The sequence below is a fragment of the Diadema setosum genome, chromosome 22 (assembly GCF_964275005.1).
Source record: "Diadema setosum chromosome 22, eeDiaSeto1, whole genome shotgun sequence".
Classification (NCBI taxonomy): domain Eukaryota; kingdom Metazoa; phylum Echinodermata; class Echinoidea; order Diadematoida; family Diadematidae; genus Diadema; species Diadema setosum.
Genome location: NC_092706.1, coordinates 20,588,418 through 20,612,363, shown reverse-complemented (window position 1 = coordinate 20,612,363; position 23,946 = coordinate 20,588,418). Strand labels below are relative to the sequence as shown.

The following is a 23,946-nucleotide window of genomic DNA, read 5'->3' as shown; positions in this document are numbered from 1 at the left end:
CATCACAATAAAAAAAAAATAATAAGAATAAGAATAATATTGGGAGAAAAATTAGCAGTAACTGCTTCCAGATTATGGCCTTGCACTGGTTCTTTCTTTCATTCTTTCTTTTCTCTTTCCTCTTTTTTTTTTTTTTTTCCATGGAGACAGCATGCTCTGCAGTATTGCAGTTTATCAGGGTGAAGTTTTTGCTTATTTTCATCAAAACAGTTATCACAAATACAGGATGAAAGGCTGGTATCCAGGGCAGTGTCAGATACAAAGAAAGGAAAATATGTTTCTCCGTCTATGATAGTGCCCCAAAAACAAGTCTGGAATGTAGTGGACTGTAACGCTCACAAGCAGACATGTTGACAGAGACAATGGGAGAAAAGTATGGATGCCTCCAGCAAGATGCAAACTTGTGAACTTGGATGATACAAAGAGAGCATTGAATCTCTGAGAGATGGGTTCTGAAATTCTCTCCCCCCCCCCTCCTCTCTTTATCTCTCCTATCTTTCCTTTTGCTCTTTTTGTTCATTTTTTTTTTCATCTCCATATCTCTCTATTCAAATTCAAACTCATGCTTGTATGCAAAGCTGAAATCAGGATTTGCATCAACTATAGAATTAGTTTTGAGTTTGATTCTACATCATTTGCACTTGCTATCAGATTGCCCATGTCACAATCATACAAAGTTATTCTGACACCACCTTATGAGTAAATGCAATCTAGCTTTTCATAAAATATCTAATTCACACATTTTATTATTTTTTGTCACAAACTATTCCTCCGAATTCCTATATCAAGCCAAAAGCCTAACCCTGACTCTATCAAACTTTTGGGAGGGTAAAGGGGAAGGGGGAAAGGGGAAAGTCATCTGTTGGTATCATGGTAAAGGACAAATTGGACTGATCCCTAATAATGTTATCATCTGATGGAGATTACCACAGATTATCATTATCCTGTACAATGTATGAACCTGTATTTTTAACATGAAACCGACCGACACTCTTTACAGCTTCCCCGTTGATCACATTTTTAAAGATTTCAACAGTCATTTCATAAAAACAATGTAGGCCCTAAAAGAAGAAGAAAAAATGGACAGAAAAAAACACACAAATATTTCCAAGGTGTGGTTTGCACAAACATATATTATCGGCATACTTAATTAAAGAATGACTAGCTTCATATTTGGTCCCATCCATTTATCCCAACTCAATCATGAAAAAGAAATTAACCACGGAGTACTTCCAAGCATGACCATGACTGACACAATACACTTTGCCCGAGAGATAACCTGTCACAAAACCACTGAACCATTTACACTGTATCATCGCAACACATCCATTGCAAGGAATGTTCTTGAAATACTGTGTACTGTAAGTTTCCATTACAGACATCGGACTCATTCTTTCTATGTTATCTTCCCATCATGCCTCGTATTATTCACGAGAGCAATGGTCATTTTTGCATTTGTCATAGCACTCAATTACTTCAGTGCATCTTTCTCATTCCACTTCCGGGTTTCTTCAGCTGACAAGCACAAAAAAAATAAATAAATAAATAAATAAATTTTAAAAAATAGAAAATAAATAAATAAACTTTAGCGCAGAAACAAAAAAGGTTTTACACACTTTTCTAGAGCTTCTAGTGCCACTTCTGGGGTTAGAAAAATTGGGGGTGGGGGGCCAAAGTGGTGACACTCTATGAAGTGTCTATGGAGACTCTATTCCTATGGACGGTGCAAAAAAAGTAGGGGGGCCTGAGCCGCCCCCTTCGGTTCCGCTGGTCATGCAGAATATAAAGTAGCTACCTGGGTCCAGCAGGTCCCAAGCTTTTGCATGGGGATTTCACAGACTCATTTTAAAAAGGATGTAGTTAATGATATGCAAATCAATCTCCTATTGAGATTGTGCAATACAGTGACTTCCCGTCACTCTCCGTCACAGCTGAACAGTGATCATTTTCAAGACAAGTCGGTCACTTTCTGTTGTCAAAAGCTTATCAATTCATTCAAAATGCTCACACAGACTGAATTTCATTGAATGCTCAGTAAAAATCATCTGACTGATCACCAAATACTTCTACAGGACCAACCCCCGCCCCCATTACCTTCAATGCCCTATGAGAACTAGAGACACTGTGGATTATCATTACTTATTGGTGCTGTTGCTATATCATGGAATCTATCCTTGTTGTCGTTCTTGGTATTACTGACACACTTTTAGTGCCCAAAGAGAACTTGACATTTATTTGACCTTCTTTTTTTTTTCTGGGTTTATGTTGTTGTATTTGGCTTTGTTTTGTTTTTCCCTGGCCCATTTGGCAGGATTTTTTTTTTCTTTTTTTTTTTAGGAGGCCCACTCAGCCGGACACAAACTGGATCACAAACAATTTTACAATCAATAGAGTGAAGTCAAAAAGTCTCAGGTCATTAGCCACTATGTCCATAAAGTTAACACTAAAGGTGCAGATATGATTTTCAAAGGATCATTCAATTCCAGACAAGGTAATAGACACACAATTTCCACAAGTCCTTACAGCTGGCTGCATAGTTGTCTACTAAAAGTAAGCAGGCATTAAGCAAACAGGATTTGTAATGCCAACCTACCACTCAATTGACAATATATAAAAATATCCAATTTCTGCCTCCATTGACAAAATAATTATCTACAGTAACCAATACGTCTTTCCAAGAGGTCATGGCCATACGTTATAGAAAACAGTGTCCATAAAAGGCCTGGAACTGGAGTACAGGGCACCAAAATTTATCTGAATTATGGCAATGAACTACATTCTGGAAGTCCGGAATAAATCTGGGCTAAACCAGACTATTGACAAGGAAAGACAGGCACAACAGAGGCTGTACATATTACAAACTGCCTTGAAGTTAAAGTATTGACCCTGGGGTCAAGAGCAGGAGAAAATAGTTCATTTTAACCTGTTGAGGACGGTTTTATTTTGCTACAACACGCATTTCCCATAGACGCTTGCCCGAGTATACTTGGAACGCGTCCTCAATGGGTTAACCTGTTGTAATCCACATACTGTAATTCCCCATAAAGTTAATACACAGCATTATGCTTGCCACATACAATGGCTTAACTGGAACAGTTTTGAAATATCTACTTCAACTCTCTTCCTTTCAAAACTCCTTTGAGGATGACAAGGAATAATGGCCATATTCATATCATTTCCTTCAACCCCATAGAAGTTGTAGGATTACTGTAAAACATGATATATTCGCGGCATGAAATTTTCGCGAATTGGAGCCGACAGCCTTTTTCGTGGCATGAAATTTTCGCGAATTGCCACTGGCGTTCAATGCATGTAGTGTAGAAAAAACTTTCGCGTGCATTTTAATTTCGCGAATTTTGGCGCTCGCGAAATTCGCGAAATTAAAATGCACGCGAAAATTCCTCGTTTTACAGTATAGTTCAGAATAAGCCATAATTTCTTGGCTGACAAAATCTACATGCAGAGCATTGCACAAACATCTCTTTTATTTGATTTTTCAGAAGAAACAAAAGTTTCTCGACTGATATTCATTAAAAAATCAACATTGCAGCACCGCAAACTTCTCAGCTCCTATTAGCCGACAAACAATATTGCCATATTAATAAAACATTTTCAACATTGCACATTACCCTTTTTTACTTACCCATCTGTACTCATTAACGCTCTCTATCGGAACTGGCATCGGCATGGTGGAATTATATTCAAATCTGAATACCTCAACTGAAAATCATTTGGGCAACATTAGAAGCCTTTCTCCGTTACCGCTGCCACAGCCGCTTAGCGAGACAGCACGTTCTTGTCTTGGCACACTTTGCGTGCTCTTCCCTCGAATGCGCCGGGAAGCCGCGACACCTACCCTCCCTCAAAGTAGGCCTACTTGTTGACTGCTTGCCCCACAGAAGCAGTTCGACGCGGGGACAATAAACAGCCGAGTTGGACAGTCCTATATTGTTGGCAAATGTTTTCTTTTTCGTCCACATTCCTGCATGCTGCGACTGTGACTGCTCAGCTGTAAACAACCATCGTGCATCTAAACACACAGTTGCGTCTTTAAGCCACACCCCTCTCCAAACCTCACGCCCATATGCAGCACACAGGGGTAGACAGAGAGAGAGAAGCAGAGAAAGGAGTGAGTTCATGAACTCACTGATCATCCAACCGAGTTAAGTCTTTTGGTCCAAGCTCTAATCCTCAACTCAATACTGCAGTCAACAAATCACTGTTGACGGGCTTTGTGCGTGGGAGCAAACGCACAAAACGAGATCCTTTTCTATGTAGCCCATCGAGTCGGCATTCAGACAAAGTGTGGGTGTTTTCTTACAATTCTTTTATTGAAACTCAAAAGATCCAGAATAGTAAACCTCCAAGCCTGCTTTACCCTCCCCTGGTATTATATCAACGACATTGAAGTACTTACCACGCTTACCTTTTCAATAAAATCATACTTCAGAGTGACATGTTCACAGTTTTTTTGTGTTTTTTTTTTTCAAATACGTGACAGCAGTGAGCCACAAATATAGACCATTTCTGTCATGTTGTCCTTTATTTACAAAAGATTGCCTTAACAATCACGAAGGTCCCAGGAGCTTTGCCCTACCTAGCAGCAACCGATGAATGCTACATGAATTCCTGCCAGGTTTCTTTTTAATGTTCGCCGAAAGCAAAATTCAATTTCAATTTATCATACTAACTTTGTAACTTTCTGGGAAATAAGTAAAATACTCACAACTTAGGAATTATCTGGGGACCATCGCATTTTGTGATAACCATTCATAATGGAATTAATGGGGCTAGAAAGAGTGGTCTGATAATGGCTTTCAGTACCGCAATTTTGGCGTTGTATTTTTTTTTTCTGCCATCACTATTTCAACAGTTATGCATTCAGCTACAGACTACAGATAATTTATATGACCTGTGGGCATCATCTGAAAGTAAAGGACTCTGAATATGGATTTTCTGCAAGTGAAAAGAAGCCAGGGCTATAAAGCAGGGGTTGCATGAATAAGCCCATAATTATAACTCCATGAATAAGCCCAAGGATCGAGGACCAGAGATAACGGGTGTGCGATGCCACGTGAAGTTTAAGTGAGATCTTTTCATGCAAGGCCACGTGTGTGGACAAGGACCGGTGCACAAATCTAAGCCATCCCCATTCCTGTAAAAAGCGTTTGCTCCGCTTCATTTTGTGCCTGGGCTCTAAGCCCATGAAATTTGTGGTTGAAGATGAGGCCCATGACAATGTGACTACCGTGCCGGATGATGTGCGGGATTTTCGATCAGACGGCATCAATAGACAGCGGGAACATCACTCGTTACCATGGAATAAACATTCTTTTTTTCTTTTTTTGGTGAATAATAATGAACGCTGCCAAGTGCTTAAATATCTGGCAAAATCATTGCCTCAGTGTGTAGCACCTCCATGGCTCTTAGGAACTTGTTAACAGCCTTGGTAAACAAGAAAACAATTGAAGAGAACTACATGTATATATTCATCACACATTTGTGAGATTTGTGAATGGAAACAAAAAAAAAAAAAACTCTAAAAAAAAAAATGTTGTGGATATTGAATTGCATGCATGCTACTAAACTATACACAGCTCTGTCACTGTACACAAGTGTTAGCATCTAGTTGGGCTAAGGAGGTACTAGGCGCCTAGTACCACCTAGGTTGGACTAGCATGCTACAGAAAAAAAAAAAAAAATGGCTGCAGAAACAAAACCAAAGGGTCCCCTAATACAAAACTGACTTCGAAAGTGGCCTACAGTGAAATCAATGCAATGGGTAAGCACAGACAAGGGCAAAATTAAATGAAATAACTGCAATGACAATGTGGAAATGTTTACACATTTTGCACGACCAGCAATCAGCAGGCAAATAATTTAAACACTCAAATATTATATGTCTTTATTCCACAAAATCAAAAACATGCAAAATACAATTAACCTGTAGAGCGCAAAGAATTTCTCAAGTAGAAATAACCACTTTTACAATAATTGACGTCTTTTATGATTACCCATAGATCACACTTTTGGTATCGCAAAGTTGCAAGGAGATTCTTCAAAAGAACCAATTTCTTCATTGGAATGATTGTCAAGATTGAACATCCAAAGAAATTATTTCCTGTTTGATCTACCTTGCATAGTATACAGTCTATGACTGTGTGTTTGCATTCATAATGATATATCATCCACAAAAATCCTACCATTCCTTAAACAAGCAAGTCAGCCAGAATTGGCATTATTTTGATGTCACTGATATGACATGTCATGTGATTACATTCAATACGTCACCCCATCAATAAAGCAGTTTGGGGCTGCAAATTGTTAAAGTTGCCTGAAGCAAGATATAGGCTCCTAAACCATTCACAAATTCATGCAATATGTATGCATTTTGAATTATTTCCTATGTTCCAACTTTGGAACAATAAGCTGTACATACACTAAGTACAATCAAATATTGCTTCTATTTAAAATTTCTTATTCATTGGAATCCTCATTTCATTCTACTCACCTTTTCTAACCTGATAAAAAATCAATGGTCATAAGTACAACATGTAACATTGCAAAGATCCACAATGTAAAAGTAGTCTACCACTTCGGATACCATCCTGCACGAGTCATAGTTTCATCTTTTGATACTTACAATTGTATATCAATAGAATTGCTGTGTATCATGCTCATAGTTTCTTTATCAAGTCATACCATTGCATTTTACCCTCATAATAAATTTTCAAATATTATGAATGCACCAGCACATCAAGATAGCATAAAAGCTTTTAATACTTTTGGACAAAACAGGAGTGGCAATGCCCAGATTTCCTAGTGCAGACATGATTCTTCCCTCCTTCCCCCTGTATGAATTGCATTCGAAGAATAAAAAGTACAGATTGTCTTGATTGCATGCATGTAAATTTCAGTATGAAAATTGAATGCTGTCTGTGGGCCCATACTTCAAATGGGGCAGTAAACAATTGAAAATGGCAATGAGCAACTCAAACATTGAGAGCTGTAAAGTAGTGACAACATTAGCTTGGAGATTACTGCTATTATGTACCAGAAATTATATCAAACAAAGTTCCAGTCAATTTATAAAGCAGTGATCGCAAATGTCATCAGTGTCCTTGTAAAGGCAAGAATGAAAAACAAGCATTTACTCTAAGCTACAATGTATTTCTCAAGACACGCACTCAGCTCCTACTATTCTTTCAGGCAGTCTAGCTGAGATAAAAGTTTGGCTCTGTTTTGTTTTTAAATAGTTATTTTCTTTTTCTCTTGCTAGCTGAATGAGCAGCTCATCATGCAAACAGTCTGACATGTGACACGTGGATTGCATCAGATGTGATTCAATAGCACAATCAACTAGTTTGATTGTAACTCCCTTGATGTGACCTACAAATAAAAAAAATTGAAAAAAAATCACAACAATCAATGACCCTTCCTTGACATGCTTCCAAATCTGCTCCCAAGGAAATTTGAAACAGAGCTTTACAAATTTCATTGCCATTCCAATTTTGATGCATTTACATCGTACATCCATAATTTTTCCTATATGTGACCCTGCATCACAAAACCACCAAAAAGTTGCCAGACATGGATCTTTACTTTAGAGCAGATTCTGAAAGAGCAGGCTCTAAGCTTTAAAATGATGTAGTTAACTCGACTCAAATGTACTCTCCTTACCTACTAAATATTGGAAAGAAAGTACACTCCAAAAAAGTGTGAATTGAGAATGAAGACGCTCTGTACAGGGTCTATTCAAGCATTTAATCTTTACCAAGCGGTGCTTGCTGTAAAATAAATCTGACAAAAAACAGGATGTAAACCACCAGAGCAACAACAATGAAGGGATTAAAAATCTCAAATTGAGCATGCTTTATTAACACATTCTGTTCGTGATTAAAGCTAACTTTCAAAGCAGTAACATTATGCTTTTTTAATGTTATTAGAGTTGAAAGTGAAGGGTGCATTCAGAGTTTTTAAGGAATGAAAAGGGGACTCTATAAGACACACCTAATCACACTATTCTACAAAAAAGTATTTGCAAAAAAAAAAAATGCTAAAAACACTACTCCCTATTCATTTCATGATCCCAAACTCAGCATAATGTAGAAGAGTCGCTTTTTCAAAAAATATGGAAAACTCAAGAACGGCTGGGTAGACGCATTTCACCTATTTTCAGTCCTCGTGCAATATCATTTTGTGATGCACAGTCACATATTATGCTATGTTTCCGAAGGTAATGTGTGTGCAGGAAACTATCCACAGTATTCAAAGGGTACATTCAATTTCCATGAATGACTTAATCTTCTAATTAATGATATTCTTGTCCAAACAGGAGGCTTATGGGCATCAGAGCCTGCAAATCAGCTGTTGTCCACCTTCATATTATGGGGATTGAGTGAGTGTAGCAACATTAGTAGAACACATCAAAGTAGAAAACATAAAAGTTTGAAAAAAATCAAACAATTCATTCAAAAGTTATGATTTTTTTTTAAGTTTCTGTGCAGTCACTGCTGGATGAGAAGCCTATTACAGTTGATGATGTTACATGCGTGGAACGATATAAGGAAAACATAAATCGAAGAATTTCTCAAAATTATTTATTTCATTATTTTTTTAAAGTGCACATTTCCTTAACTACTGACATAGCTTATGTTAAGGGTAATATTATTCGCCCTAACTTCTGAAAGAAGCAAGTCAAAGGCTCTTTTATTATGAGAGAAAAGTGAAAATATGTTGAATTCAAATCATTTTTGTTCTCCTTAATAATTATTGTTATACGTATGTGACATCACAAGCTGTAGTACCGTCCAGCAGTCTTCTCATCCAGCGATGGCGCCACCGAAACTTCAAAAATTCATAACTTTTGAACATACTGTCCAATTGTGACCCGCTACAACAAAAGGATCCGAAAGTCGTCGGAGGACAATTTTCTGATGATAGACAAAACATAAGACTACAGAATTATGCCAAAAACAGAAATCCGACTGTTTTGACCAATTTTGATGATGTGACTTCAAACTCAATTTTCTCGGCTCAGCCGTCAGCGACTTTAGGATCCTTTTGTTGTGGCGGGTCAAAATTGTCCTCAAACTGTCACTGATGTGTTCTACTAATATTGCTGAATTCTCTCAATCCCTACGCTTATGAAGGTGAACTTGTCCTTTAAATGCAGACACATTTTAAGGGGTGATAGATGGATAGAGCAGTAGTGACTGGAGTTTTACAAGCAGACTTGAGGAAAAGAGCCAACATAGTAAACAAATGCTCTAAAGAGCATGAACATCACAAAGAAATCAGTCTACTTTTTCTGATAACAAGTCTCACCTCTAACACTGAATTCAATATCAGAGAAATTTCAGGAGCCAGAGAAAATGTCCCAGCAGCCAATACCATCTTTAGATTTAGTTGGAATGGAGACACCTTTAATTGGGGGGGGGGGGGGGTGGGATAAAGCTCAGCAAGATTCTGCATCTTCAACAACTTTGTACGTGCAAGCAATCACATATCAATTGAATGTGTGTAGATATTTGTGAACAAACACACTCACATAATCTTTCAACAACAACAACAAAAAATCTCCTTCCTGTCCGAGGTTGGAGGTTACTTCTAGCGGTTCACAGAAAGCTCCATCAAACAGTCATCTCTCTTTTCCCATTAAATGTTATATTACCAGCAATTCAAACTGTGCCCCAATCTTGTCACTCAATTTGATAGAGGAACCAGGATGCCTATAATACATCATGGAATCACTATAATAGCTTGACTTTTTTATTCAGTCTGATTGAGAGGCTTGCATTTTGAGGAGAACTTGGTGGAAAACCATGATGGAAATTTTGATAACATTACTAACCATCATTTTTCTGGGCGAGTTCTAATCTGGCAATACACTTATAATTCTCCTCAAAATGTTAACAAAATCCTGGCGACAGAACAGATACAAGCAAGCCACCTGATAAATAGTTTTTGAATAAAATTGTCTTCGAAAAGCAGACACAGTCTAGTGTTCAGAGGATGAGAAATTAGAAACATGATGGTAAATAGACCTTTAAACTAAAAACACCGCAATAAAATATTTTTTTCAAAGTCATGAAATTCTTCCATCGAGATGTTTTCATTTCAACTGATTGACAAATTGCCCTACATGGATGTAAATTTATATTTACATTGATTATCAATCTATTTTAAACCCTTATTCATGTCGATGTAGGGCAATTTGTCAATCAGTTGCAATAACATATTTCTTAAAAATCAGATTCTTCAATCAGCAAAAGACACTTTAGACACTCGAACTGAGATGGGGATATATCTTTGATGATTTTTTATCCTATTACAAGATGAATTAAAAACAAATGTCTTATAGGCCTAAATGCTCAAAATTTGTTCTGTTGTTCTTTTATGTCAGGGTAATATTGAAACCAGGATGAACATTCTCAGAGAAATGTTGAGTAAGATCAATGGACTCTGCTCACTATCCATGAATCAACTGCCTTTACATGCCAACTGGCACAGAAAAACTAAAACTATCAATCAGTGAGGATTTTTATCAATTATATGGATAGGCCTCTATAATAATATATATATTTTCATCTCTGTATACTCATTAGAAGACTGCACTTATCTGCAGTATGCCTGAGTGTCTAGCTGTATTATAATCACCTGTGTGTTGCAGTTTGTTAGTTTATTTGTTTTGCTTTTTTTTTTTGGGGGGGGGGGGGGGAGGGGGGGTTTGAGGGAGAATAAATGATCCAGAGAAGAAAAACAAAGAAGCTATTACTATAGCATGTTTTTTTATGAATGACAGAAATTTCAGCAACTCTTTTATCACTTTAAAACTATACGTCATCTATCACTTTAATTTGGTAATCTTGAACATCACCTACAAAAGGGCGTTATTGACATGTGATTTGCTCCGTTAAACTTCAGCTGGAGATCTATCCATGACAAAGATTATACATTAATGACTTTTTGGCCCATTGAGGATGGGCTGATTTTGCTACAACGTGCATTTCCCACAGACACTTGCCAGAATGTACCCAGGACTCATCCTCAATGGGTTAATATCTCAATATACATAAATAATTTATCTAGTTTACGATCAAAATTGCATTACAATTTTTTTCTCAAACTGATCAAAATAATAATGTGATGATTAAATGTAGGCCTATAGGTCCTACTTTGTATTTTGTTGATGGGTGTTGGATGGAAAATAAATGAAACTGAACTAAACTGTTCAAACTGAACTGAACTGAACTGAACTGAACTAAAACAAGCAAAAAACGAGCAAATGAAATAGAGAATATAAGATAAATCCAATCTCATCATTTGAAGAAATAGTCAACATTACATAATTTCATCTGTGTCTACAGTGTATATTCCATCCCTCCTCGAATAGAACCTAAGATTTTGTGTCAAGGCAATAAAACCAATAAATGCAATCACTGTTGACACTCAACATCAATGCAAAATATCATGGTGCTGTGATACAAGAGAGCAAATACCTTGTTCATAATGATGTCAGTTCAAACCCAGGCTAAAATGCTGTATACAGTATAGCCAGGCCTATAGTGTATGTCACATCAGTCCCCCCCCCCCCCCTCCCAATATACCGGTACTGTTACATCTTATACAAAGAACTACCCTGGAGTGGAGGAGGGTTCTCTCTTTGGCTCAAGTGCCAGTACAGTTCAGCAACATCTGGATCACCCGATACTTTTTAGACATTGAGATAGAGCACAAAGTGGGAAAACATATTACATCATAATACATCCCATCACAGTGACAATTTTGTTACATCTATTGAAGGGGGCATATCAAAAATTTAAATACATGCCCCCTCCCCCCCCCCCACAAAAAAAAAAACAATCAAAGCAAAACAAAAACACATGTAGATTGAATATTCTGAATAAAGGCTATTTTTTGGCTTCTACTCATCATGCATCAAATATATGAAGAGTTTGTTTGCAAAAACCGATAAGTCCATTTTTGAAGATTTTGAAGTACGGTCTTTGTCATAAAGTTCAAAATAACACCTTTTAAATGATATATTGGTCACTACATATAAAGGTATATTTTTGAAGTTATGGTCAAAAGAAGCAAAAAAATTCTTATCATTCCCTTTATTTTTCTTGACCTTTAATCGCAAATATCTCCATTTGACAATGGACTTATCGGTTTTTGCAAACAAACTCTTCATATGTGACAGTGCACCTCAAAACGAACATAAAGTCGCACACACTGATTTTGCGTGAGGACTGAAAATAAGTGAAATGGGTCAACCTAGCCGATCTTGACTTTTTCATATTTTCTGAAAGAGCGGGTCTTCTTTTACATTATACTAAAATTTGGTATCATAAAACGGGCAGGAAAGTGTGTTTTTTTAGCAGTTTATCTCGAACATTTTTGGTAGAATACTGTGATCAGGTGTGTCTTTAGAATCCCTTTTTCCTTTCTGAAAAACCTTGTCCACACTCTTCACTTTCAACTCTAATAACTTTTGAAGGGATAATGCTACTGCTTTGAAAGTTGGCATTAAGTATGGACAGAATGTGTTAATGAGGCATGCTTAATTTCAGTTTAATCTGATAATCCATTCATTGTTGTTACCCTGGTGGTTTACTTCCTGTTTTTTGTCCCATTCATCGCACAGCCAGCACGGTTTGGTAAAGATTAAGCGCTTGAATAGACACTGTACTTCAGAGCCTCTTTTCTCAGTTCACACTTTTCCTGAGTTTGTGCTTTCTTTCCAATATCTAGATAGGTTAGGAGAGTCCATTTGATTTGAGTTATACATCATTTTAAAGCTTAAAGTCTGCTCTTTTAGAATATGGTCTTAACTTAAAATTCATGTCTGGCGACTTTTTGTTTGTTTTGAGGTGCAGAGTCACATATATAAAACATATGATAAGAACTGGAAGTGGAAGAACAAACATAATTATTTGTATGCTGATTTCCTTTTAACTTTTAAGGACAATGTCTAAACTTAGATATTCTATTATTATCATTAAAGTGAAGGGGCATACTGATAATGAGGTTGTACCATTGTAATGCCATCATTATTTGTCACATCACATCACATCACATCACATCACATCACATCACATCACATCACATCACATCACATCACATCACATCACATCACATCACATCACATCACATCACATCACATCACATCACAAAGTAGAGGACTGGTCCTGTACATTTCTTTCTATTGTCTTTTCTCTGAATCAACACTACTTCATGATACACTACCTTTACCGACAAGCGTCCCTTGAGCATAACTGGCCAGTCAGTGTAGGCACCTATAATCACTGGAGCAGTTGTTACAGTCCGGTAAATCCCGAATGTAACGGATTGATGCAGTGGCAGCAGGGAATCTTTCAGATGGATGGATAGCTTGGACGATTAATCAGAAGAGTTTCAGTAAAAGTTCTTGTAACAAAGCTAAAGCTCGTTACGTGAAGTTGGTCGGTCGGATCAGCTACGGGAGGCTATCACAGCGCCGACTCCATAGCGCGCTCACTTCATCACGAACATTAGGCAATGTGTATCGACATCAAAAAGGGAGATTGTCAAAAATGACCTTTGGAGGTAATCCTCCCAGCGAATCTTCACGTCAACAGGAAAGTCCGTTTTCCCCGCTTTTTAATGTCCTCTCTCTAGCACTACAAAGTCCATAGTCTGACCTCTCCTATCAATACAAAAGTCTCTGACACATTCACAGTCCCATGTGTTCATTCTAGTAATTCTGGTGAGCTTTGAAGAAAAATGTGGTATCGCCGAGCGAATACCATTACGAATCTAGCAAGAAAAGGGCCTCCGTCCGATGTCCTTCGTCCAGGCATACGCGTTGCCACATAACATAGCTGTTCTTTGTGCTGCTTTCATTCAAGAATGCATCTTCGTTGGTCCTTGATGTGAACTGCAGGCCCACACGACACTAGCAAACGTCGCTTGATATTACCAACAAAATAGGATTATAATTTCTCATCTAACGACGGAAGTCTATTGACGCAAACTGAGTGGTATGAGGATCAAAAAATAAAGATCACTTTCCCTGGTCTAGCTCCTCCATCTATTTACCTCTTTGGCACTGCACTGGACGACAGGGGCGAGATGAGCTGGGGAGCAACTTCCCGGTGCCCAGTTACCTCTATTCAGTAGTGAGCCGGGCTGGTGGCAGTCGTACCCAGATATGGGATAAAACGCAGCCCACATTGGTGTTGTAATCGAACACCACACGGTAGTTATCGTGTGCGGACCACGACCCAAGTCACATGCGGGATTTGCAGAGAAAACACTGAGGGGCGCCTTGGAAAGTTGTTTTCGGTACATTCCAAGATAAACAGAGAGAGCGCGACTCTGAAATAAGGGCAGCTGGGGCCAAGCCACGCACTTTGGTATACGACGAAAATGTCTCGGCGCCAATCATAAATTAGAGTCATAAGTAATGCAATTGAAAGTTTAGTTCTAGCTTGGCAGTCGAAAGTGTTGTCAGTGATACCACATTATACTTCATTAGCTGATTTCAAGAAACTGAAGATCAGGTAAAAATAGGCAAGCTCTGAACATACAAACAGATCAACTACTAAGTATACATCTCATATCATAACGTACACTGATAATTCCCAATGTTCTGCATGTTCATGGCACTGCAAAACGTAATAATTGATAGTTCCGTTAGATGGAAATTCAATATTGGTCTCACTTGCCACACCTGTCCCCACCCCCACCCCGGGCCCTCCCTCAAAAAGTCAATTCATCTAATGGCTAATCAAACACTTTAGCTGATTAGTGACTGGTATGACTGATACTTTTCATAACCTAAATCTGCTTATATAGAATTATTTTCCTAGCGAGATTACTTCTTGCTATTTGCTCATGGCTATATAAAAAATTATCATAAACTTATACACGTTGTATTCACTGTTGTGCTCAAACATTGTGAGAAAATAAAGGTAGAAGAACACATGAAGAGCTCGCTGGTGCTTGGCGTCAAAGGGGTAAAGGAGAAAGAAATTCAAATATTATATACAGAAAGATATACATCAGCGAAGTCTCAGGAAAATAATCGAACACAAGCTTTTAAAAAAAAATGTGATTTTTTTTGTTTCTTTTTGTTTCGGTGGAGTCATCACTAACTGAGAGGAATGCTGCATTTCATGATGTCACGAATGTACAACAATTTTAAGAAAATACATAAAGAATTCCACAAAGCTTTATTTCATGAAAAGTACACATTCCTGAATGGAGTACACATTCCCTCCACTTGTAACTAATATACTATCGTTATTGGCGATAATAATATTATTCCACCCTGCTTTCTGAAAGAGAGGTTAGTCAAAAATTCTTGAGCGCTCATGTATTATGTTAAATGATACACCAAATGACGTGCAAACCAAAGCAGGGGATATTATCTGGAAGTTGGTACAGGCGTGGATAATCAAGGATATACCTGACACCTAAAGTGACACCAAACTGAGATTTCTAAAATAAAGATTATAAAGATCCAAACAGTAATGCTTCTTCATTTTTTTTTCTCGAATTTGGCGACATTTTGGTAAAGCTACAGAAATCTTTAGGATCACGTAGGTATAGCTGTTCCAGACGGCAAGATGTCATGACAACCAGGTAGATCGCTGTGAGATGGTTCGTTTCCTGGCTCGCAGCTGCGACATGCTCTCTCACGTCTGTTTATCTTCCAGACGATAGTGATGAATGTTATCAGTATGTCCACAGCAGTCCACGGCTCGCGATTTGATACCATGGGACTACCTTTCGCTCTCTCATTACAATGTCTCCTCCTCTTCTTTCACATCCTCCTCCTCCGCCTCCTCCTCCTCCCATCATCATCATCATCACCACCATCATCAAATCATTACCAATTGCATCATCGTATGTTGCTGACTCAATTCAAGTTCCCTTCGTTTTCTTACTCTCCTTTTAAAATGTGAATATCTATACAGTGACGGTGAAGGCCAGTTAAAGGTTTACTGCTCATAATGTCTCTCTTCTCATATTCTCCTTCCCATTCTACCCCTCCGCCTCCCTTTTCATCCCCCTTATCATTACCGTCTTACGATGATGTGTCTTCTCTCTCTGTCTGGTTCTCCATCCCGTCTTTGCCCTTCCACGTTTCGTTTCTTTTTTTCTTTTCTTTTTTCTTTTTTGAAGAAGGCAAGGTGTACATAGCAAAGAGTTCCCGGTTGATGAGTTCCGGACGTTTACTATGCGTATTGGCATCTTCCAACCCTGCGGAACTCCCTCCACCCCTCCTTTTCTCTCCCTCTCACTCATTCTGCCCCCCCCCCCCCATCTCTCTGTCTTTGAATACATACGTGACCCTGCACCAAGAAAACCAACAAAAAGTCGCCAGAAATGGATTCTGAAAGAGCATACTTTAAGCTTTAAGATAAATGTATAGCTCATTTCAAAATAGATTCTCCTCAAGAAAGAAAGAAAGAAAGAAAGAAAGAGAGCACACACTCTGGAAAAGCATGCATGTGCTGAGAATAGCGGCTCTGAAGACAACAATGCATGTGAATTCTAACAATGATTGAGACCTTTATCACAGGGACGATATATTGTAATGGGTGCTAAGGTAATAGAAGTGATATATTTAAACGCACTATGTGAAAAATAGGAGGGACCCATTGAAAGGACAATGCTTGTAGAGTGTGAGCCCCTCTTAGAAAAAAAAAAAGATGAAAAAATGATTGAAACAACAACAACAACAACAACAACAACAACAAAAGTTTGGCATCCCACTAAGAGACAGATGGACAAACAGATACACACAAAAACAAACAACAAACAAACAATCGAACAAACATGAAACGAGACTGGGGCAGCAGCAAGACTACTTACATAGGGAAACTGACTTGACTAAGCGATATTCTTCTTCTCCTCCATATCTTTTTTTTTTCTCTCTCTCTCTCTTAAGTGAAAAATGAGGACCTACTTTGATTAATTTGCCAAACGACATGCAACTTCATAAACGGTCTAAAGAAAACTTCTTTGTATATCTCAGTTCCTCTGTTTTTGTAAAATTCATTAGCATAATTCACATGCAAAATATTCATCTGCAAGATTATACAGCTTGTATGCCGAAGAAATGATATGAGTATCCTGCATATCAATAAAACCAAATCCGATACAGGACAAAGACGTGCATGGTATATACAAAGGAGGACGAGGAGAAGGAGGAGGATGAGAAGGAGGAGAAGGAGGAGGAGGAGGAGGATGAGAAGGAGAAGGAGGAGAAGGAGGAGGAGGGGAAGGGGAGGAGGAGGAGGGGGAGGAGGAGAAGGAGGAGGAGAAGAAGGAGGAGGAGAAGGAGGAGGAGAAGGAGGAGAAGGAGGAGGAGAAGGAGGAGGAGAAGGAGGAGGAGAAGGAGGAGAAGGAGGAGGAGAAGGAGGGAGGAGAAGGAGGAGGAGAAGGAGGAGGAGAAGGAGGAGGAGAAGGAGGAGGAGGAGAAGGAGGAGGAGAAGGAGGAGAAGGAGGAAGAGGAAGAGGAGAAGGAGGAGGAGAAGGAGGAGAAGGAGGAGGAGAAGGAGGAGGAGAAGGAGGAGGAGAAGGAGGAGAAGGAGGAGGAGAAGGAGGAGGAGAAGGAGGAGGAGAAGGAGGAGGAGGAGGAGGAAGAGGAGGAGAAGGAGGAGAAGGAGGAAGAGGAAGAGGAGGCGAAGAAGAAGGAGGAGGAGGAGAAAGAGGAGGCGAAGGAGGAGGAGACGAAGAAGAAGAAGGAGAGGAAGAAGAAGGGAAGAGCAACATGGAGTGAAGACTCGCTCTTTCAATGATTCTGTAAACTTCCTTTAGCGTCAAACAATACAAATAAACATAATGATTCCTGCATGCAGTTATAGATAGCATGTTGTCTCTTTATTTCGCAAGATGGGTATTTTTATTTTGGTCTAAAGGTTTTGTGCTTTGCGACATAAAAAAAAAAAAAAAAATGAGTTGTTGCCTTCCACGTGTCAATGAGTAATTGCCACTCTTTAAAGGTCAGGTTCGTCTGCTATTTCTTGAATGTGTTTACACTGTGACGTTACACCCTTCGAGTATGTTGTGGATTATGCGAACAATGAATGTCGAAGTATAGCATTGTATGCCGTGCATTTCACACCGCCGTTGCTCCATACGCCACCTCGATACAAGTACACAGTTTGCAGTCGCCAACTTCAAGGTGCTAATCAAGTCTCAGTAATCCCGAGTCAGTATCCCGAGTAGAGACTTTCCGCCTATCAATTCTCTCTTCGCTTAAATGATGGTTTGCTGACAATAATAGCGTGGCTCTCTTTTATCTTATTATGGAAACAAATCATTTTATCATTCTTATTCATTTTCAACGCTTATATATTGGGTTTTGTTTTAAGACTGTTTTGGCACCTGATTCCGAGAGCTATTCAGCCAACAATCAAAGTGTTACGAACTGATGTGGCTTCGTTGATAAGTCCAAACTGACATACCTATTTCGATTCCGCTGGCAACAGCGGTATAATAGGGTCTGCCCTTATAGACAACGCACTATATTCGGTTTTGTTTTGTTTTGTTTTGTTTTGTTTTTTTACAGGCCTTCGAGAAAAGTTAAGAAAATAAACGAGAAGCAACTAAATTAAAAGGAAATCATTTCGAATATGATCATGATTCCGATACGGACTCTCCTTCCATCTCCCTGATGATGCCCTGCAGTTTGACGACTGGCATGTTACCACCAGGCTACCACCTTCCGCTGTATCCCTCTGTGGGGTTGGAGCTAAGGAAAGTTAATGGGTTATATTCCTTCCACTTTAATGGCTTGAATGTCATTTATGGTTTTTGATCTCAAACTTTAGAATTATACAGAAGAAGATTTTTTTTTTTTCAGAAAATCTAAAAAACTGAAAATTGACTATGTTGAAACAATTCACCTATTTTGAATCCTCACTTAAATCGAGTCATGGGATTTTTTATTTTGTGATGCAGGATCAAAATTCAGTTCAGTTCAGTTCAGTTCAGTTCAGTTCAGTTCATGATTATACATGACGAGATCACATGATTATACAGGACGAAAACCAAGTTGACCGTAGACCAAGTATAATTCGCTCCCTAAAAATGTCTTCAAACCACAACTTCGGTTTGGAATGATAAAGACATCATCTGGTGTATATATACCTGTATAATCAGAGCATATCAAAGAAATCAGAGAAAACAATTATAGAGTGATAATATCCTAAAAACACAAAGATCAAAGATCATACGCATAATGGAAACAAATTTCTTAGATAGTTTGAAGCGTAATTAGGGTCTTCTTTGTCAAGATCTAGAGAGCAGGATCGCCAGTCTACTCATCTCTATATCTAGACATTTTGTGCATGGACCATTCTTCGGTGTGATCTTGGAAAAAAAAAAAAAAAAAAAAAAAAGCTAATGAAGTTTCAAGTTATTCCTTGAGTATATAATATGAGCCAGGTAATGCTCACCCAACTCCTATACCCCGTTCTTGGTTAGAATAGTCGCAAGGTGACACAGACCCACGAAACTCAATCAAAATAACTATCAAACTAATTTACCTTAGTTATGTTATTGATAGTTATGTTATGATATTCTCATCGGTTCTTGTCGTGGTTGCGTAACTCTTGACAGAGAAGGTAACGATTTTTGTCAGCGCCAATGCAATTGGTCCTTCATGCTGTTACTATTCACACATTGTGTGAGGACACCATGTACTATTGCATTTTTCTTTTTATTGTGGTCCTTCACACTTGAAACATCAATTGAGTAACCGACTGTTCATGAGACTATCACTTAATGATCCTAATTTTGCTCCAGATATTCTGCTGCGTGAATGCATCAGAGGGCTTCAACCTTTCCTGCTTAAAGTGGACACCTTCACAAGGAGACGGAATGCCCGACAATGATACATGGAATTGAAGATAGACAATTTTAAGAGCCCTTCAACTTAACCGCTCAAATTAAGCGTGTGGCACGTAGGAAAGATGTTTATCTCCTGTTCAGCGCAACGTGTGTTGCCAGTTTGAGAAACAGCTTGACATCCAGACATTGTAGCAGCCAGCATGTGAATAACGTTACACGTGTACTGGATTTCTACTTTATTCAACGTCTGGTTCGGTAAAAGTGTAAATCCTGGGGTGTTTTAATTGTCTTCAAGATTAACAAAGAATACGTGAATCAAATTGATCAGTCACAATTCTCATACTTATACCTGTCTGGTCAGTATTACGATCGGCATCAAGTGCTCGTATCAATAAATTTCAAGATCCGGGTACACAATGTCATTAAAACATGCAACATGTTCCATCCTTCACTAGTGGTATTTTATCTCTAGTTGTGGTATTAAAAAAATAATGTAATGACCTCTATGCACTTAAAACTACACCCTAAACTAGTGTTACTACAGCATGCTTTCAAACAATGATTGATTAAACAGCTCAGAGGACCTAATGTAATGGAGGTCCATAAGAATAACTATACACCTATATACCAGTCACACGCTATACATAAAGCACTCCAGCTCAAACACCATTGAACACACGACAACGTTCCTGCCATAACCAGTATTATGCAGAGAACAAAAGGTGGGAACGCCATAAAGTATCATGGAATGACAGGATATTCCAAATATTTACCTCAAGCAGAGCCTCCAGTACGCTATCACTCCATCGTCTGGACAACATTCGAGCAATATTCCTGTGTGAACCCTAACCCACGAGATGGAGAGAAAACAAAAGGGGTGATATGACTGTCCTCCCGCCTGGATGGGATGCGGGATGCACTGGTGGAATCCTCAAGCGTGTCCTCCTATGCCCTCCGAGCGGGTGTCATCATTCTTTACAGCCATAGTCTTCCTATATCAGACTCTAACCTGTCTTTTCTTTTCTTTTATTTCTTTTTTTTTTCTTTTTTTGAACAGGTTTTGTTATCAGACTGACAGCCTTTGTTCTCAATGTAAAAATCATTATGATATGAATTTACAGCGCATCTATATTAAGTTTTGTTTAAAGTTACATGTGTTTTGTTTGTATCTTGTGGTTTTAAGTCGGGGGATGCGTCTCAAGGTTTAACAGAGAAACAATGTTATCATGTAAACGCTCTGCTTCCTCACCTACTGGCAAAGCAGAAGACATGCCTCCTGTGAACTATCGAATGGGTTAAAAGATGAATAATTGAATGAATGAATCAATTCATGAATAAATGAGGGAATAAGTGATTAAATACACAGAGAGATTGATAGACAGATGAATAGCTAGTGTGAATGAATACAGTTATAATTATATGGATAAAACAAACATTAACTTTAGAAAGGGAATAGCTTGAACAGGGTAAGTGGGACATAGCAGATTTGTTTTTGTTATAATGTAAACGACGGCATTTTTCTCTTCTGTGTCGTTTCATAAAATAAGCCATTGAATCGTTTTATCGTCTTGTTGTTGTTTTTTTATCAAGTTATATACCATGCTCTAGTACACAATGTGAACAAAACTATTTTGGACAAAGAGGAGAAAATCGCATGAATGAAAACTAAATCCATTTGAAATCACAGCATATGTTTAATCGAAACACACTTATTCACGTTGATAAAACAGTTCTTAGAAAGTTGTCATTGCGAATGAACGCTGGTATTTCAGTTGATTGCAAGAAGCTACAAAATGGCATAGTAATTCAAGGAAATGTAGTTAACATAAAAAAAATACAACAAATTAGACAATGCTAATATTTTATAATACACCACGTTGACGTTCCGTTCGATGCATTTCCTTAATTCATTTCTTTTTTTTTTCTCTGTGCTCTTTGGGCTGTACTATAGTAGAAAGTCCTTGGATATTTCATGACGAATGTTAAAAATCTGATTCTACCTCATACTGCGTGTATTTTGTAATGTGCGAGTTTCATGTTTTTTCTCAAGCATGTATAACCTAATCATTTGACTACAGAAACTTAATGAATCGAATAACTTCTCTCCAGAAAATTAATCGCCGAAACAAGATGGAATATTTGGTTAAAATGTCTGAAATGAACATGTAAACAAATGAAAAAACATTTTCAACTCAATGTTAAAATCAACCATGTAAATTGAAAGTCAAGGATGAACTTGTTGCTGTTGTTGTTTTCAGGTTGAAAACCGCAACTTTTGAGCTTTTCCTTCCAATCCGTAATCTTACGATTGAAACTTGGAAAGATTCAAGGTCGCCTTTATGTTACAAAGGCTTCCAATGTAAAATTGACTTTGACATGGTTAAGAGCGAATTCTTTTACGTGCCACGAGTTAGATGGAGTAGAGGTTACATCATATGCGTCTATTAGAAGACCTATTCAAGGTACAATTTGATTCATGAAACTTTTTCTAACTTCGATTTTTAGTAACGTTTATCTTGAGGTATCTATTCTATGTTGAAGGATGTTTTATGATACAAACATACTTGAAAAAAAAAGCTTTCAAACAAGGCATTTTATCAAATCGAACAGAACAGTGCTTCTGAAGACGTTGTTGACTTTGTTCTCTTTGTTCACATCAAGATGCAGATCCTTAGACACATTGTACGCAGACAGATGTTGGGGCCTGTAGACAGCTTTCATCGATCATCATTCTGTAAACATGGCAACGTATTTTTTCTTCTATGGTTCAATGAACAAGAGTTCATCAGCAATCAACACTCGGTATAAATGGGGAAAACTATCTCAAATCTTCTGATACCTCTTCGGCGCCTAATGGGGGGTAGTGTCTGTGGCATCATGTTTCTTGGTCATCGGGTTATGTTATCCGTCTGCTCCCGTGTATTCCAGACTCCCTGTGGGATTCAGTTGAAGTTGATGAAATTATTCAAAAAAAAAAATGAGTTAGCACCAATTTGTTAACAGGATTGCGGGTAGGTCCCTACTGGGGAGGAAAATACGTTATAGTGTACTTTATACAGCATATTCGTTCATGTTTGTACTGACAGAGCAAATTTGGGGGTTGTCGCGTCATATGTGTAAAGGACCAAGAGATGCGCAAATCCCCGTCGATACATGAGCTGACGCGTACTGTATTGATCAAGCTCAATTGAATAAGTTCCTTTGGGATAGCCATATAGCAATTAATATTTCGGTTATGAAATGTAGACTAGGGACCTACACCACAACCAATCAACGTGTTCTATGGATCTGATTACACATTGGGTTAATCGTTTAGTAATGAGATAGTGACGGCTTACACTGGTATTTAAGGATTAACCACGTCTTCGTCTGCAAATGCGAAGACCGACTGGGCATTGCAAGCCTTGGTTGTCTTCACCATCAGACTGAAGTCATGGAAGTAATAGCATTTTCGTTGCCTATAGCGTATTTGATGTCATCAATGTCTGCTGCGAAGATTTGAGTCTGTAAATGTTGGTGTTTTATGTACCATGTACCGATGTCGTTCGTAAACATGAAACAAAACATAGACATAATTGCGCATACTTTAACATTGTGTTCCATTCTGTTTCGCATAGAGTTTGTTTGATACAAAGCCAGTCAGACCAAGGAGGTACTACGTAGACTCGTCTGGTCTGGTAAACCTACTTCCTTGGTCAGACTACAGGCCCACACCGAGTCCGCCTTACCATTGCTCGTCAGTGGTGGACATTTCATTTTGTCTAATTGTCCATCTGTCTTTCCGACTTGGAAGACCTAATTGATATCCCTTAATTCTCGTCGTCCACCGATCATATCGCCAGAGAAAATGGTACAGAAGGAAATACTCATCATTCAACGCTCGATCCTTGTCGCACACATTTCATCCATTTGTACTTCCATCTGCTGTAATTTTTTTTTAAATAAAAGATATCTAAATATTATTCCCCCCCCCCTGCAAAAAAAAAAAAGAAAGAAAAGAAAAAAAGAGAGAGACATAATATTTCACTGCCACGTAAATTTTGGTAGGTATTCTAATATGGGTTGAAGTGGACTATCTCAGTGTTTGATAATGAT

At 38.3% G+C, this 23,946-nt stretch overlaps 1 protein-coding gene across 1 annotated transcript in view; it reads right to left on the bottom strand.

Moving 5' to 3' along the window:
• LOC140245204 (uncharacterized) overlaps positions 1-23,607 on the bottom strand; it is a 315,944-nt gene extending 292,337 nt beyond the window's left edge. The window contains exon 1 of the mRNA XM_072324793.1: positions 23,539-23,607. Coding sequence (XP_072180894.1) covers positions 23,539-23,607 — 69 coding nt within the window. The remainder of the gene's footprint in view (positions 1-23,538) is intronic.
• Between the last annotated feature and the right edge of the window lie 339 nt (positions 23,608-23,946).